The sequence below is a fragment of the Rhipicephalus microplus genome, chromosome 4 (assembly GCF_043290135.1).
Source record: "Rhipicephalus microplus isolate Deutch F79 chromosome 4, USDA_Rmic, whole genome shotgun sequence".
NCBI lineage: Eukaryota > Metazoa > Arthropoda > Arachnida > Ixodida > Ixodidae > Rhipicephalus > Rhipicephalus microplus.
In genome coordinates this window covers 133,893,512-133,911,909 of record NC_134703.1, presented here as the reverse complement: position 1 = coordinate 133,911,909, position 18,398 = coordinate 133,893,512, and the positions used below count along the sequence as shown (strand labels likewise).

General features: G+C 45.6%; 1 protein-coding gene across 4 annotated transcripts in view; it reads left to right on the top strand.

Annotated features, from left to right (window-relative positions):
• The first annotated feature begins 5,618 nt into the window (after window positions 1-5,618).
• Window positions 5,619-18,398, top strand: part of LOC119172369 (protein sax-3-like) — a 169,184-nt gene continuing 156,404 nt past the window's right edge. For all 4 annotated transcript variants that reach the window (XR_012894987.1, XR_012894986.1, XM_075893669.1 and 1 more), the window contains exon 1: window positions 5,619-6,306. Coding sequence is in view for 2 of the 4 variants with exons in the window: in XM_075893669.1 (XP_075749784.1) it covers window positions 6,189-6,306 (118 nt within the window). In the remaining 2 variants the exon portion in view is untranslated. The remainder of the gene's footprint in view (window positions 6,307-18,398) is intronic.

Genomic DNA, 18,398 nt, shown 5'->3' with positions numbered 1-18,398 from the left:
TCACCATTTAACCACGTCATCTGGCACTCTCGTGACTCTGGTAAGTATCGCGCGCTGGAGCGAAACTACGAACCAGCATCTTGAGCTTTGGTTGATTGTCTTAGGCTGAAAAGAACACTAAAGCCTCGGCCTGTATTCACTAAAACATCTGATGCTAAAAATGTTCCTAGAAGAATATTTATCCAATCACGATGCGAAACATATCAGTGATGCCGGCTTCTCAATGGCAAGTTCACGTAAACTGATGTTCTGTGCACTGTGCCCCAAGTTTTGACATTGTTAAACCCTTTTTATTGATTCATGAATGCAAAGACATAGTGTGCAAGCGCTCATGCCTTTTTCCTATTTTTCATTCGGTAACCTCTATCACTCTATGTGCGAGCGTTATGGCATAAAATACGTATGAAGTTCAAAACCATCTAACAATTTACCTTTGCATGATTCTGAGCTTCAATGCACGTTGATATATTTTCACTGAAAAAGTAAATACAGGGTCTGTAAGTAGTTCATCTAAAAAGAACAAAAATGAGAGCACAAAAAGTGCTCTGCGCAACCAGATAAGCGTGTTTCGCGATGACTAGCTAGATATTTTTAATAAATCGCATTCTCTTCATGATGTGTAAATATTCAGCTTTTGAAAGGCACCTCTCACCTACACGTACTCCAGAATGCAACTTATGCAATAAAACTTCTATAAGAAGTTTTGTGTATTACACATTATGAAGTTTAGGCTTTTACGATCTCACATTCTTATAATACAAGCCATTAAACACAACGAGTACGTGTGTTGAAGCATTCGACGTTGATGATTTGAGCCAGGAACATTACAAGCCTATAGCCGTGCAAAGTATCTTGACGATGTTTTACTCCATGCCTTCCTTTTTTCTCGTTTCTCTCATTCTCTTGACGATGTTTTCATTAGAGTAACAAAGAATGAAAACTTCCAAGATGCCTACACCTTACGCGATACCGGCCAGCGGAAGCTGCTGAAATATATCTGCGTGCGTTTCGAGACACTACTTTTCAATTGTAAATGGCGAACGAGATTTTCAAAACCAGAGCGTGTCCTCCATCTTTAAAATGTTATGGAACGATTAATCGAGTTCCCGAGAAACGGAACAACATTCCCTTCAACTAAGAACAAACAGAGAGTGACACTTGCTTAATGACACTTCCAGAATCAGGCGGATGTGGGCTTCTCAAGGGCCTTTCCGAATGATGAATTGACTGCTTTAGTTCCGCTCTGCTGTCTCGTCCACTGATGGATTACAGGGCAATGGGAGGCGTCTGCGCTTCTTCAAGCTTCCGTCCGCTGGTGACATACGTCGGAGTTCTTTCATTTCACTTCACTGCAATTGCTGGAAAACATCAACGACGTTATTCGGTGAGCTCGGAAGTAAAACGTAGAGTAAGTCAAGCTCTTCATTAACAGTGGTTCGGAAACAAATTCTAGAAATCCGACATCCCGCTAGAAGGCGAGCTTCCGCATATCCCACAAAGAATCTAGAGATGGTCATAGCATGTGAGTGATTCTTCGTTTTGGCTGATGAATGATTTCATTTTGTGGATAACAGCTTGAAAGCGTCGTGAAAGACACTGACAGAGGTTGTTTTTGTTTTTTTGTGGGCTGCAGTATTAATATGCGCTTGCGCGAAAAGTTTCAATATTCGATTACATCGAGAATTTCATGTTTTGCGTCAATTCCTACAAAATTACCATCTACAAAAGAGAAGTTCCGTTGTTCTGGAATCGGAAATTTTTTCTAAGTACCACTATAGTTTTATGTTTTCATAAACGATTGGTAATAGTATCATTTCTCCAAACGGATGCTTTTACTATCAGGACTATATATCTTGTTACAAATGTATGGCACTAAGTGATTTTCTTTCAAGAAGTAGCACAATTCATTTCAGGGGTTATTTGGTGAAGTTATACAGCACGAGTGAAAGGAAGCTTCAAGAAGCTCGGCGAATCTTTAAGAAACCCTAATTAAATAATTTCTTGTAAACGTTTAAGGTTTTAGATGTCTATTCAAAGAGAATACGGTCCGTACGTCCCTCTGTCTCGTACAACAAACCATCGTCATGGAGAAGTAAAAGCATAAAAGAAAATAATATTTCTAGGCACCCTTCGGCTTGAGTCCGCGTACATACACCTCAAACGCGAGTGCCTTAACTAGCGGCATTCACCCCCCCCCCCCCCCACTTTTTTTGGGGCAAAGCACTTTAAGGGAGAGACTTGTTTGGTGGTCCGTTCTCGCAGCTACATAAGATGAGGAACGATCGTGTAAAAATGGTTGAAAAAAGGTTTAACAATAGACTAATCTCGATCATAATTGCAACAGCACAACTTAAAATGCACACACGTGCAATGCCTTTATGCTAGTCGGTGACTTCAACGTACACATTGCTGACGTTAGCACCTAGCTTTGTCGGCCACTCTTCCTGTCCCTTTAAGTCGCTATATTTCGATCAGTTGACATTATAAGGGACAACCCTCGGGCAACATATGTGAGACCTACCGTAACACACACAGAAAAGGTTGAACGAGGCACTAATATAAATTGTCATTGTGACCGAACATTTTGACCGAATAACACTCATTGGCCTTGAAGCTGAGCTCCCCGACGTTGTCAGAATCAGTGCGTATGCGGACGACATATGCATATGGGCACCTGGAGCAACGCAACCACAACTATGAGCAGGGCTACAACAAAGCACATCTGTAACATCTAAGTATAGTTGCGTCGTCAGGGCCTGGAACTCTCAATAGCAAAATGTGCTGCATTGGCGTTTACCAAGAAATCAGTGGCGCGGTACCCGATTTTCGCTGACGGAGCAGTGATTCCTGCGGTCAAGCACTACCGCTTTTTAGAGGTCATAATTGACCGCAACCTGTCTTGGTCGAGGCGTGTGACTGCGCTGCGGAACAAACTAATCAGTTTTGTATATGTTCTTCGTGTTATACCAGGACTGAGATGGGTCTCTTGAGAGAAAGGTCTGCGGCAGTTGTACGAGGCATTTTTGTGGGCTATATACGGTACAGCTCAACTGTACTTTCCGGCATGCGTGTGGCGTGCCTTCGTACCTTGGAGAGCCTTCAGACACGAGCACTGACAACATACCTAGGCCTTCCACGGTGCACGTCAACCTCTGGCACTATAGAGGAGTTTCGTATCTACCCTATACAGGTTTGCACGTCCTGTGAGCCTTTTTCGATTGCACTTTCGTCTGCTGACCCGACATGCACAGCACCCGTTGTCTTCGCTACAAGTGGACTAATTAACCAGGTTGTACCTATTCACAATGCCTCGATACGCAGAGACATATGATCCCTTCAGACTTTGCACCTGCCGTAATCTCCGGAGTGCCTCCATCGACATTAACTAAACCGCTTGTGTCCCTTCACATACGTTGAATTTTGTATAAGCCGCATGTTTCCTATGTTGCCCTCAAGCAACTAACCTTGGCATATTTGAATGACCGATACAGTGACTCTGTGCACATCTACACCGATGGATTCGTAACTTTGTCCGCCTCAGCCGCAGCCTTCGTGATCCCTCAATTCAATATTTCCCGGCAGTACAAGTTAGATCACGGGTCATCTTCGACAGCTGCAGAACTTGTTGCTATACAGGAAGCCATAAAATTTGTGATCGACCAAGCACCGCATAAATGAACGATTTTGTCTGATGAAAAAACAGCGCTTCAAGCCATCTATTCTTGCTCAAGGAGTGGTCAATTTTACGCGTTAGCATTAGGTATTGTCCAAGCATTTTACCTAACACACAGTAATGGTCACTTTATCACACTCCCATGGGTTACTGAGCACTGCGGCCTGGTTTACAACGAACTATACCGATAGCGAAGCAAGGGCGGCAGTATACAACACTCCTATGTACGTCAAAGTACCGTATTCGCAAAGTGACATCAACACATTGTTGAGATCGCTCATGCGTGAATGCGCTGCCACCTACTGGTAGCTACCAGATCATCGGAACAAGCATCTGCGGGAAACAGACCCCGTAATAACTTTTCGTTTTCCGACTAACATCAGCCGAAGACATGCTAATATACTGCACCGGATTCACCTGGGCGTCGCCTTCACTTGTCACTGCACCCACCTAATCAGCAGGTGCGGACTGCCCAAATTGTGAGCACTGCCAAGTACGCGAAGCTTGAGCTCATATATTTTGTGACAGCCCATTATACGTGGCGCAAAGAAAAATGCTAGTTTCAACGTTGTCAAGCACCGGACGAATGCCACTGAGTGAAAGCCACATGTTGTCAGCAAACAATGACCAAATAGTGTCAGAAACTGCTACAAGGCCTGTTTTAGACTTTATCAAAAGCACTGGACTAGATAATAGACTGTAGCGTGCCCTACCAAGTGACTACTGTACATACGCACCACCTCATCTTGTCCCCATCATCATCCTTCATCCCACTTTCTTTCCTCCTTCTTTTATCCCCGGTGTAGAGTAGCAGGCTACAGGAAATTAGCTCGGGCCGACCTCTATGCCTTCTAATCAATTCTTACTCACACACAAAACACTTTCAAGCACAAACCCTTTATACCCGTCGGTGCCTTCAACGTGGACATTATGGACCTTACGACCTCACTTCGCGCACTCATCATGATTCGATTTGTGGAGATTCGTGGATGTTTTCTTCATAGCCACGGGGTTCTGAGCTGACCCAGACCACATCGTAGTTGAAATTAGTGTTCAAACAGCGAAGCTGTTCCTTGTCGACTCTTCGCCGTTGTCGTTAAGTAGCTCGTCGAACGGAATGCGACAACGCAGAGGAGGCGATCAACACGAGGCCGCGCTTCAACACGAGGCCACACTTCATCTTTTGAAGGCTCCGCTGAATCTTGTCGTACTAGAGTAAAAGCCCTCTATATAGGACAACATCAAGAGGCAACAAGGAGGATGCACAGAACAGGAAAATTTGAATGCGAAAATTTAATGCAGAAATCCGCGTTTCGGTATAGCCGCAGGATGCGCCTTCTGTGGGATGGTTTCATACGCTGCCTTTTTAAAACCGCCTCTCGAATTCATACAGCTGTTTTTCTGTCTCCACATAAGGCAGAGAGTTTTTTATTCCGTCTCTCACGGCAATGCAAATTGCATGTCGTCCGATTCTTTGCTTGCGGGAAGATGTTGAAATTCTCGCACGCTACACTAATTTTGTCACTGCAGTTCTCAAGTTGTCTTATGAGAATATTATGATTTGTCAGGGGTTGATGAATTATTTTGACTGGAAAGGGCAAGCTTGCTAGTTTTTCAGAAATAAAAATAATACGGTGTCTCGATAGTGGTTCCTGCATCCGTTAGCACTTTGCGGTTTTTTTCTGTCCCCCTTTCTTTCTTTCTTAGGAGAAGACAACACGAAATATCAATGATTTACAGGTGTCTTCAATGTGTTAGCATGGGCTTGTTTCAGAAACAGCCTCGTTTCTCCTCTCATTCCGTCGTCTTTCCTATTGTTACAGTGCTGTCCTCTCAACCAGACAACGACACCAATACTCTTAACCTCTCTCCACTCACCACATCGTGTTGCTCTCTCTTTCTCCCTCACCTTGGCCGAACTCTTTTAAATCTACATCTTCCGCTACCTCCTCATTCTCAATACCCAGCTATCGCGTCATCCTCCGATACCTGGTAGCGGACCCCTCGCTCCGGGGCATCTCAGCGCTCCGAACAGCGCCGGCCGCCGCCGCTCCCCTCGATGTGGCGCTGGCGTCGCGCAGCCCCCCTGGCCAACGAGTGGTCCCGCTCTTGCTCGCGCTCTCCGGTGCGACGGGCGGCACGTTTGTATCGCAGAGAAGGCGTCTCCGCGGACGCGTTCGGCCGCCGCGACGCAAGCGTGTGCCCGCCGTCCGCATCTCGACTCTCTTAGCTCATCCGCGTGGTGTTGTTCTTCCCCGTGCGTCGAAAGAGAAAGAAAAATTGTGCGGAACGTGCTGGCTTCTTTTCGCGTGCCGCGCGAACGAGTGGGCTTCCGAGACGGAGGTGTTGCGGCTGAATCGCGCCTGCCGGAGAGTGTTTGACGGAAGAGAACGCGACTGGCACGCGAGCCTGCGAAACCACGGCGGCTCTCCGAATTAAGCGGTACCGTTCCCGCCGCGCGATCGTGAAGCGAGGAAGTTTGCCAGTGCTGCGACCGTAGCATGAGAGCCGAGCTATGGCACGTCAGTGTGATCGCCGCCGGTGGTTCCTCGATCTGTGGATAACGGCCTGTCGGATTATCGCCATCTTTCTGATCTCCCTCATTGTCTCCTCTGGCTACGCCGCGAATGCAGGTGAGTTGTCCGAAACAATCGCGCTTCTTTTTGTATATGTTTTTTTCTTCCTTTTTCCGTTCAGTGTTTTCTAGTGTTTGCGTCGTTTATACTTTTATATGAGGTATAGCGCCTTCGTACGCGCTCATGCCGTGGTGCCTTTCGCATACCCCCGCTGTTGACGAACAGAGAACGCTTGCTCTGCTTTGTTTCGCTTTGCACAGTAGTTGTGGGTGTCGTTACTATCATTTTCTCGTTGGAACGATGACGAAGTATCTTCCAGTTCTTTGGCAAAGCCTAGTGCAGAAGAGAGAAGAACAGTTCACATTGATGGCTGATGAGTGAAATACGAAAAGCAGCCCTGCTTTAGAAAATTTATCAATCTCCCAATCTTAAATTTTGCGTTACTGTATACGACCACGTTGAGAATGTGTCACCTGTTCTGCATACCGAGTGCGCACTTTTATTCGCACGCTAAATACGCCAGATAGTCATTGTTCTCAGGAATACGTATATATATACTGGTGACTCGGACAAAACCGTTTTAAAAAGGGATGTCCTTTTGGGCGTTTCAGGGAAAGCATCCCGAGTAATATTTAGTGAATGAAATATCTTATCACATTACTCAATTAATCAAGTTAACTCAAATCTTTCACTAAAAAAAAGAAGTCATTGATTGCGCAAATTGAGCAACAGTTGTGCAGAAAACGCTCGCCAGCCCGACAAGCCTTTCAAGAATACATGTTTGCTGTTGCGAACAAGTAATCAACGTCAGGTAGTAAATTAACATCATCCTCTCCTACGTCTAACTTAAGAAAAAGTGCTAGGAGCTCATTTAGGGCAAGGTATTTCCCCACTACACTTTCCTGTGCACACTAAACGAAAATGACCTGAAATAACCTCAAAAACTGGGTAAACCATTTGTCCTCTAGCGCACTACCTTTCCTGGTTTTTTTTTTACCACCTACTATCGAGGTAAAAATTTACTCTCGTGCTAACTGAGTTTTTGAACGTAAGGAGAGTAGTAAATATTTACCCCAGTGAGGTCTTGAGCGAGTATAGAGAGAGTAAATTTTTACTGCCTTCACAAGGTTTTTGAGGTGATTTCTGGGCGTTATTTCCGGTGGTAAAAAAATAAAAATTGACGGGTGCATTCGCTCAGAGTCGACAAATTTATTAAATAGTAGAATTGATTGAATTTATTAAACGGCAGAATTGGTGACACATAGATTCACATACAGCCAAACACGCACACACACAACAAATGCAGAATAATACACCACTCGAACAGACTGCACGCGTTGCTCAACTATACACTTTGACAATCCGGTATATATAGGCACGACTTTTTGACCAGCCCTGTAGCACCGGTAGGAGAGCTCTTTTTTTGCATTGATTAACAACAACGGTTGAAAGTGCAAGCGTAAACTTAAGGTGGGCTGCAGGGCACTAAATGTCACACTGACCTTTTATAGTAAATCTACCCGATCTCACCTTTTCGAGTATCCAATAATTACTTGCCACACCAGGCTCATGGCCCCACGCGTGTTAGCACTGCTGATGCACTAGGCCATAAAATATACCTAAGTACGCACAAACCATGGTAGCTCAATCATTTTCATTGAGCGACGGTGCACAAACATAGTAGCAGCACGTATTCATCACAACGGGCGTAAAGGAGCAGTGCACGCCTGCACACAAGCTTCTTACCGACGGCGTACTAAGCCTTTTCGAGGAGCCCAGCTATCCGATGAAACACAGCTGGCGATCACAGAACACATATCCTGTGCGAATTTCGTCGTCATTTCAGACACAAATGAACACGTGACCGCTATCTTACGGGGACGGGGCGGTGTATGCATACTTCCAACGAAAGATCACCGTCCGGGTTTTCTTCGTGCTCACCGGCAGCTGCTTGTTGGTTCAGTCTGCCTCGTATCGGCTTCGCGCTACATGTTTGAGAACAGTTGGTGCATGAGGTGGAGAAATTCGGGCAGCACTTTACTCATGCAGACATCGCCTACTCTGGAACAAGATATATGCGATGCTTCTTTCACCTGCCCCGGCGACACACTCCCACTGGTCACTGGCGGCCGCGGCTCGGTGCCGACGACAGAGTGAAGCATTTTGCTTATTGCTTCTCCAGTAGGCAAGCACGGACGATGACACCAGATTGATTTTGTTACCACTGGCAGATCTTCGCGATTCGGCTCGGAAGCGAGATATCCGCGACGTGCAGGTTCGGAGGCGCTCGGAAGCGCACAATCGCTCGATGATGTAGGAAACACGTGAGATCCATCAGCCCAACGAGACACACAGGTACCGAGCTTCTTGCACCGTCTGTCTCCAAAGCCACCGCCGAGCAAACGCCAACAATTTGCGAAAATATGCAGGACAACTTTCCACAGCAGGTTTTCTTTCTTTTTTTCCTTCTTTTGAGATCTCTCCCCCCACCCCCCACCCCCGTCTTTTTTTCTTTTTCACTCACAGAATGCTGCTCTCGCTTGTTGTGCTTATGCTGCCCCCCGTTCCAGTGAAAGTGCATTAACTCGAGGTCAGTCCTGAGGCACGGCGATACAAAAAAAAAAAAAATATCTGTGGTCCTCGCGTACCTTCATGACTCACTGAGAGCGTCACAATGGGGGGCATGGGGCAAAAGCCACCGAAGCAGCTGCACCTTGCAGTCACGTGGTAATAAACTCTGAAACCCAGGTTAAAAATCACGTGATAGAAAACTCCCTACGTGGTAAAACTGGATTTTGACATCCTTTTACTACTTGCCTGAGAGGTGGTGGTAAAACTATGTCATGTACCATCTTTTACTCCTACACGAGGTAGTAATTTTAAACCCGAGAGAGTTTTCAGAGGTCATGAGCCGCAAAAACCCCAAACTCGGATAGTTTTTGCTTACAGTGTGGTTAAATAATATTAGAGCAATCCGGTTTATGGCGAATACAGGCAACCTTGTTGGGCCAGTCACGCATATAAGCCATTTGTAATTATTAATGTAGCGAACTTTTCGAGAAGTTATGTACGTAGCGCAGTAGACTACAAAATTTTCAGCGAAAAGCAATTCGGAAGTGTGATCGACGCGTGATTGAACGTGAAATAACCGGATAAGGAAACCACGGAAAGCCTTCCTCCTTATGCTGCAATCGCTGATTCGAACAGTAGTGTGGTGATTTTGTGCTGTTCGTCATTGATTTTTCTCGAAAAGATGGATGTCAGAGAACTCTAGTACACTGAAACGATAACAGTATGCATTGCGTATTGAAAAATCCTGGTAGAATGCCGCTATCATGCGATCGACAAAATATAACTGCTAGTACAGGATGAGACTCGGTTAGGCACAGATTGATTGATATGTGGGGTTTAACGTCCCAAAACTACCATATGATTATGAGAGACGCCGTAGTGGAGGGCTCCGGAAATTTCGACCACCTGGGGTTCTTTAACGTGCGCCCAAATCTGAGCACATGGGCCTACAACATTTCCGCCTCCATCGGAAATGCAGCCGCCGAAGCCGGGACTTGAACCCGCGACCTGCGGGTCAGCAGGCGAGTACCTTAGCCACTAGACCACCACGGTGGGGCTCGGTTAGGCACAGGGGAGAGGGTTATACTTTTCGTGATCATTTAACTTACCTCTGCAGCCAATATATTTTACATTTCTAGTAGACAGCATGCATTGCTTTTCGCAGAGCGGCTGCTCTTCGAGTCCAATAGTTTCCCACCTTTCTCTAACAGCGTTCGTAACAAAACCAACCCCAATTTTTATGGGAGTTATTTTGCAATGAAATAACACAGGAACTTCGAGACTATTTTGGGATGTGATTGTATGAACTCTATTAGTTGTAGAGCATTGTCCTTTGACCACCACCTTTTATAATAATAATAATAATAATAATAATAATAATAATAATAATAATAATAATAATAATAATAATAATAATAATAATAATAATAATAATAATAATAAATTGTTTATTTCTATGCATTTTTAATGCTTCTTATCTGCCCAAGCATCATGAGGCTTGTATGACTGTGAATGAAAAAGAAGGGAATCCATGAAAAGTATGCAGATACCTGTCGCTTTGGCTCAGGGGGAGATGAACAACAAGAGAGAAGGCAGGGAGGTTAACCAGGCACATGCCCGGTTTGCTACCCTACGCTGGAGGAATGGGAAGGAAGCATAAAGATGAGAGAGAAAAAGAAGAGAAACTGAGGGAAAAAAAAGGATTGTCAGTCAATGGGCTGACGCGTATGCAGCGGTGGCACTACACAAACGTTACGCTTTGGCTCAAATACCAATATAAAATAGGCTTAGCATTGGCCGTACAAAGATCGTTAATTACCATGTCTCAGAATGTAACACGAATCAAAATATTGCATTATCTACTCGGACGCAGTTTAGCCGCTGGTCGATCCTCTGTAGCGTTATGTTGACCGAGACGAAGCCACCTTGAAGTATATGACAAGCATCCATGAAAGCACCGATCACCCATGCTTCTAACAATTGCTTGCACAGTGTGAAACACGCGCGACGAAGGCGCTGAACGCGGTGAACGTGCGCGCCGACTCCGCGTGAAATTCGCGTGCCTGTTTCGCGAAGTCGTGCGGGAGCCGTGGCAAAGCCGCTCGCTCGCAAACACACTCACCTGCGAAAATAAAATATAAAGAAGAGCGCCGTACATCAGGCACGGTTCCTTCTTTACGTCAACACGCCGGCGCGTGCCACTTCGGGGCAGCGGGCGAGGAGACTCGGTCTCGCACACCAACAATCGCATAAACGCGGCGTCGTTCCGCAAACAGCGAAGAGCGCTGACTTTGCGCACTCCGCCCACCCTTCGTGCAGTAATCTAGTAAACGTCGGGACACCCCTACGTGCGCTGCTTGCCTGACCTCCGGCAACGACGAAGATTGGGGACGACGTCTTCCTTTTGTGTGGAGCCGCCGCAGCGCGGTGAGTGTTTACCTCCGAGCACCCCGCCGACCGATGCCGCCACCGAGCGGACCAAGCATCGATGTCGCCTCGAGGTCGCAAAGGGCGCAGCTGCCCGACAGTGAATCACAATCGGGGGAAGAAAAAGGCAGCGGCGGGCGAGAGAGGCTGTACATGACGCGCTGGCGCGCCGCCACCCGAACCCCGACTCGGGCCGTTGACTTTCTCCCGGTCGCGACTGCACCAAAAGCAGACCCACCACCGTGAAGAGGAGTAGGTCGTCACAATGGTCGGCCCGCCTTGTACCCACACCATTGTGTCTTCTGTTCCAGCCTACAAATGCTTTGTGTGCGTGCTCGCTGTGTGTGAGTGTGCAGACACCTGCCTGTTGCTGACTTTGTCGATGCCACGCGGATTCCCAACGCCGTTTCAGCGTGCTCCTTCTCTGAAGAGAAGATCCTCGGATCGTGGATCTGCGCGTTGCAGGCTAGCAAAGTGACGCGGACATGGATAGGTTTTTCTAATATTGACTTGATTAAGCGACCACTTGGAAGCGCGCAATGGACAGGCACACATGTTCCCTGACGGTGTTCGCTAACCTCTCCCATCTTTTCTTTATTACCCCCACTCTTTCCCCAGCCTACGATAGCAAATCAGACTCACGCCTGGTTGACCGTCCTGCCTTTGATTTTTTCGCTCCCTCCACCTCCTTCCCGAGCCTCTTCACAAATCATGTTGCCTCTTCACAAAACGCGGCACCCAGGTGGTGTAGTCTTTGCGTTCTTAGCAGGCTGCCGTTTTGAGCCCGGAGCGCTTTTGTACGGTAGCCTGATTTTTAGGACACGTACGACGCCGCTTTCACGAAGCTATATTTAGTAAGCAAACACATTTAAATGTAGGCACGTTATTCGCGATCACCTCATTGACCCACTTGTTAATTTGTACCGTTGGTCAATGACTTTTATTACACACCTCCCAATATTATATGCTTATGCGTAGCTGCATATGGTGTTGAGAGCTCAAACCGGTATTTTGAATATAACTGCTCGTGTACGTTTTCTTCGCCATTGCCTCTTCTGCAGATTAGCTCACACCCTTGCTTTCGTGCTATTCACTCTATGCTGGTGCACGCGCCCCTGGCAAGTTTTACGCAGCGAAGCAGTGCGTTCAGCGCGTTGGCCTATTTGAAAGTTCATCTCGAAAATCCAAACAAGGCAGTACACGACGCTCATTTTTTTTTCTGTTATCAGGCTCTCGTCATACACAAGTAAATACGCTTTCAGTGTGTCTAACTGCCCCAACACAACATCGTTGCTGGACTAGCCATTCGTACTCCACCCATTCCGTTCACATTGGAACACAGGTCCCACTGACAAACTTTGTGCATGTGACATCGAACTCATCAACTGTGACCAAACTGCAGAGCACGTAAGAACATGCATGGCTGGATGTCCTGATTATGAATTTCCTCTAGAACATATCGCGTTTTTTTTTTTTCGTCTTTCTACATTACACAGTCGCTGTGGCAAGCCATTGTTTGTCGGTAGGATTGGGGCCATTTCAATTCGCTTCCGTCGACTGTTTGACAAACGATGTGCTTCTCGCAGATGCTCGTTTGCTCATAGTTGGCCAGAGCATTAGGAAGTCCACACATTGTGCACTGAAAGAACTCGAATAGCTTTGTCAGCGGCATACGTTCTTATCAAACATGCACACACGTACGCGTAAAATTCCGGTATACGCTTTCTACAGACAAGTAAAACGCTCGTAGCCACGATGCCGCGGAAGAAAAAAGACGTAATGAGTTGATAAATGTTAATGATGATTGGATTGAGATTATCTGCAAAAAATGCTTTAATATAGCAAGAAGGGCGTATAATTTATGTTATAACAATCTTCCATCGATTGGTAACTTGGCGAAATGTCAGGCCACGATGACAAACGGCCAGAAATGTTTGTAGATATATACAAGTGATCTCAAAGTACAATTGTGTGATGCTGAAAGCGCGTTTCTCGAACCAACCCCTGTTCTGGTAATAAACACGGAGGACGGTTACTAAAGCGTGGTATCTATATCCTTCGATGTGCGTGGCTCGGGGCTACATTAGATGATAGGGCGCTTTGATGCGCGTTTTTCCTGCTTTAGAGTGAGTACATATGTGTTATCTATTGCGGCGCAGCTGCCATGTAATTAGGGGGCAGTGGCGGGGATAAGCTATAGGAGGAAGAAACTTTATTCAGATAAAACGAGAAAGAAAGTCGTTAACCTGACCTGACTCTCAGTCGAAGGTTCGACTGGAAGGAAGGACAGGTTTAATGAACTGATTGAATGATTTGTGGGGTTTAACGTCCCAGAACCACTATATGATTATGGGACATGCCGTAGTGGAGGGCTCCGGAAATTTTGACCACCTGGGGTTCTTTAACGTGCACTCAAATCTGAGCACACGGGCCTACAACATTTCCGCCTCCATCGTAAATGCAGCCACCGCATCCGGGATTCGATCCCGCGACCTGTGGTTCAGCAGCCGAGTACCTTAGCCACTAGATCACCACGGCGGGCGAGGTTCAATGGACAGGGTCAAACAGATCTGTTTGGCTCTCTTTTCCCTTGTCCGCAAGCCATGCCTCCCAGTGCCCGTCGAACGTGTTCGTTATCAGAAATGATCGGACGTACCGATGTATTTTTTACACGCAGTTAGTTGGTATATGATTTCCACCATCACCTTGTGTGATATTTTCTCGATGTCCTGTGCTAGTACAAATTTTAACGCGAAAGCGCTGAAGAACTTGTTTCTCAGAAATTCAGGTGTCGGCGTCGGTGGTTGTGAGCGAAAAATCATCTTTTTGTGGCCGATAAATCGAGAAAGGCGCAAATAAAATAAATAAGAAAATATTCTGGGCTAAAATGGGGATCGCACCCTGGTCTTTTGCGCGGCAAGCGGGTGCTCTACCACACAGCACCTCCTCAATTTTGTGTGTGTGCGTGAGTGTCTTACATTGTATTTATTAAAAATGTAGGGTACGTATATCATAGCGTAAAATATGCTTAAGGCCTCTCCGACAAATGTGCAATAGGCGTAACAAAACGATACCACATAAAACTGCGTCTAAAGGGATATTTGAGCTCACGAAGTGCGCAAGTACGCCTCTGCTTGTGAATGCAGTGAAAATAACTTCCTCTGCCGTTAAATGCAGTGAAATTAAATTTAATGCTTTACAAGCACACGCGTCCTGTATACGTGCTTCACATTACAACATGAAATACTGCTGTAGTAATGCGTGGTAGAAGCGCGCATAAACATCGGGACGTCAGAACATCGGATTATCTTAGTGCCTCATATATAGCTTGAAGCCAGTCACCCACTACAAAAGGCACACACGCCACTGCACAATAAAGGCCCCGTAGTGGGTGTAAAGCAAGTTCGGAAATAATTCATACACTAATTGTTTGAAACAAGGAACGGAATATCGCACTCAACCCTCAAAGCCGAAGTTTAAGGGTCCTATAATTTTTTTCACTCAATCCTGTGGTTGAATTAGGTACGCCATTTCGCAGACAGAGGAAAACGCGCTGCGATAAAGCGAGATAACGGTGGTGGTAGATTAGCAAACAGGGCAGTCCTGCTTCAGAACTGGATGAGTTAATACTCGATTTCACAAAAACCGAGATCACAAAAGCCATCAGAGTCATTGTTGCGAAAATACGATATTCTACGTTGAATCTTTACCAACGATACTAATTTTCTGTCATTCTAAAAGCGGAATGAGGCTGGTACAAACAAATTAGGTGTAAACTTGCGCGCGGCAAGTTACGAAGGATGTGTGAATACACATAAACATCATGATCAGGTCATGATAATGAAATCGATGATAAGCATCGGTTGGTATTGTGAGAGATTTTAAAGACTTCATCGCCATTAAAGCGCCACTTGCACTCCGTTAAACCAGCCGCCTTGACCGCATTGTCTTTTTCGAAAAACTGAGCGCTGCAGTCTGCACGTAAACGTCCTTTATGACTGATTGCGCTAGTCACAATGGAATCGGTGAACGGCCTAGTTTCCTTTTCCTTTCTCTCCCTTCGTGAGGGCGTAGCTGGACACTCGCGAGGCGTGTTGCTTCCTGTCACGAAACACTTGCCGCGACACGCGCCGATCGCGTGTGTTGCACACGCACCGACCTGACAGCCAAGTCCCTTTCAAACCGGGCAGTGTTCCGAGTGCTACGTGTTATCCCAATTATATCATGTTATCTTAGCATGCGAGATCAACGAATCACTCTAGATATATCATTTGCATACAGAGACGCATGAGAGAAGATCGATGTGTCATTTTTTAATAAAAGTTTCGGTAACACAGTGTTAGATGGGGCATTTCGTGCATTCCTTGTTGATCGATTTGTGGGGTTTAACGTCCCAAAACCAGCGCATGATTATAAGAGACGCCGTAGTGGAGGGCTCCGGAAATTTTGACCAGCTGGGGTTCTTTAACGTGCAGCCAAATCTGAGTACACGGGCCTACAACATTTCCGCCTACATCGGAAATGCAGCCGCCTCAGCCGGGATTCGAACCCGCGACCTGCGGGTCAGCAGCCGAGTACCTTAGCCACTAGACCACCGTGGCGGGGCGTACATTCCTTGTTAAGCTAACGACCTTAAGTGAGAGAAGGAGAGAGAGAAAGGCTTTATTTGGTGATCCAGCGGACGACAATCCTAGCCCAGTGAGGGGAAGTTCATCGTGATGCGGCACTTAAGTGTGCAATGCTCCGTTGAGATATTGGTTCCGCCTAGTACTGTGAGGGCAGAAGGCAATTACGGCCCCAACCTAATCACCTAACCTCTCTGTGACCATTTAATGGTTATGAAATGTTTGACCGCCACCAGCGCCGCCCAAGTGTTTGTCTCCTTGTCGCTGTTGCTTATTGTTCGCAACCCCTCATACGAATATCACTCTTGGCACAAAATTTATGACATCCGCAATCATCGGTTCCATTCGTGCAGTTAAAAAACGAACCGTAAGTGTGCATTTTTTTTTTGTAAGGTGTTCACGAACGTGCCAGCAGAAAACGGTATACCAGCACTGAATATTCGCGTAAGCTTGTAGGCTCATTCTGCGAGGTCTTTGTTAGTTGATTTGTGTTTATACCGGAAACGATGTTTAAGTACCAGTGGTTGTTACAATGGATGCCTAACTTGCATATTCATTACGACCGCAGTGTTTGTTAATCCGCATACCTGTTTCCAGTTTTTATCCACCATTCAAAAAATATTGACAGTTGAAATCACTTGAAATATTTTAATTCATTATTAATTATTAACGTGAATGGCTATCGAAATGTAACCAGGCTACGAGCTTCTAAAGCCAAGTGTCTTGTTTCATTGATTACCTCAACTCAGCACTACATTTACAACAGATTTACAACTACGCTAAATCTGTCACGTTTATTGCAGAGCTATCATGTGAACTCATTATCGTCAGGCGTGTCTGCGGTGCACAGAAATCTGTACGTCCCTTGTTGTGCGTTTTGTGTTGACCCGATTATTGGTAGTCGTGACCGAAGGCACAGCTGGCTTCCGAGTCAGAATGAAATAAAGGGGAAAGATGTCGCTTTGTTCAGGTTCGACCACATGTGCCCGTCGGTCGCGCGCACAATCCCGTAACAGCTGCATCTGCTGTGTTTTGAAGAGGTCGTCGAACAGCGCTCTGTGCCTTATGTACAAGTTGTGGTTTTTCGTGAAATACAGATTTTTCTCTTCCACAAATTTACGACAGGAAGGCACTTCTCATCTTATAGCATGCCAACTCTACGGTGGGGTGCAAATACACTGCGATGCTGAAATTTCACTTAAGGCACTAAATTGTTAATTAATTTGTTCATTGGAATTTCAAGACCATTGTTTCTGTGATGATTTCCCCCATGCAGTGTCACAATATATGGTGTATTTATTTCCCGTCATAAAAAAATACGCATAGTTCTTTGTAGTCATCTTCAAACTTCGAATGCGCTATCGAAACTGAGCGTGGTAAAAGGGCTTCTTCTCTATTATGTCAGTCAGGAATTTCCATCGCACGAGGAGGAATTCACAATTTATGCTTTGCAAAAATCTATAAGCTAACTTTTCCTCAACAGTACTTTGTACAGCAAAGCTCTCTTTTACAGACTGCTTCTCTTGTTTCAAGTGTATTTTGATAGAGGTGAAAATGTCTGAGGCCCGTGTGCTTAGGTTTAGGTGCGCGTCAAGAAAACCCCAGGCGGTCCGAATTCCTGGAGCGCTTCACTATACGGATGCTCTCCTAATCATATGGGTGTTTTGGGACGTTACAGCCCGGATATTATAAAAGTGTCGTCTGAAGCATATGCACCCCTCCACATTGTCCATTGAGGATGCTTGAACACCACAAAGACTTTTAAAATACATTACTGCAGGAATTTAAGGCGTTGGTGTAAGCTATATAGATGGTGCATACAGAGAAAAGGGAAAGACGAGCTTTCGATGAAAAAAATAATAATAATACTTCGTCCGCTAAACTGGTGGAGGCTTTTTGCGTGGTAACATATAATTGTTCCCTCATTCGCAATGAATATTTTGCAGAAAGATAATTGTTAAAAAACCCTTCCCGCTTAGCTTTATGTTTCATGAATTAGCAACAATTTGATGGTTTATCGTGTAGGATATTGATGGTACCTACAGTTCTAAAAAAATACTGCTTAGGCTTTAGGGAGCTCTTTGCGTTGTGTGTTTCTTAATTAATTACGCCAGCTATTTTTAGGGGCCTCTTAAAACATGCGGCTTGAACTCAAACGTCTCGGACATCCGAGAAATTCCTCGAAAAGAGACAAGCATCCATTAATAGCTGGAGCTTATGATTGCTCTAAGGGAAACAGTGCGAAACTTATTTTTACGGCAGGAAACGTTCGCAGGCTGTCGCAGACCTGCTAACTGCGCCTAGGGTCATTTATAGCGTAAACAAAGAGTGCAGCCCCAGGACGTCCGATTTCTGAGAATTTTAGTTTTTTTTTAATACAATCTTTCTCTATCTTACTCTCTAATCAAAAGTGCTTATGATCGCAAACAAAAGAAATGGTAACGAGAGTGCCATACTATAGAAATGGCTGAAAAGTTCACGAGGTCACACGGCTCAGAGAGGTGCGTTGTCACGCGCGTTGTTTAG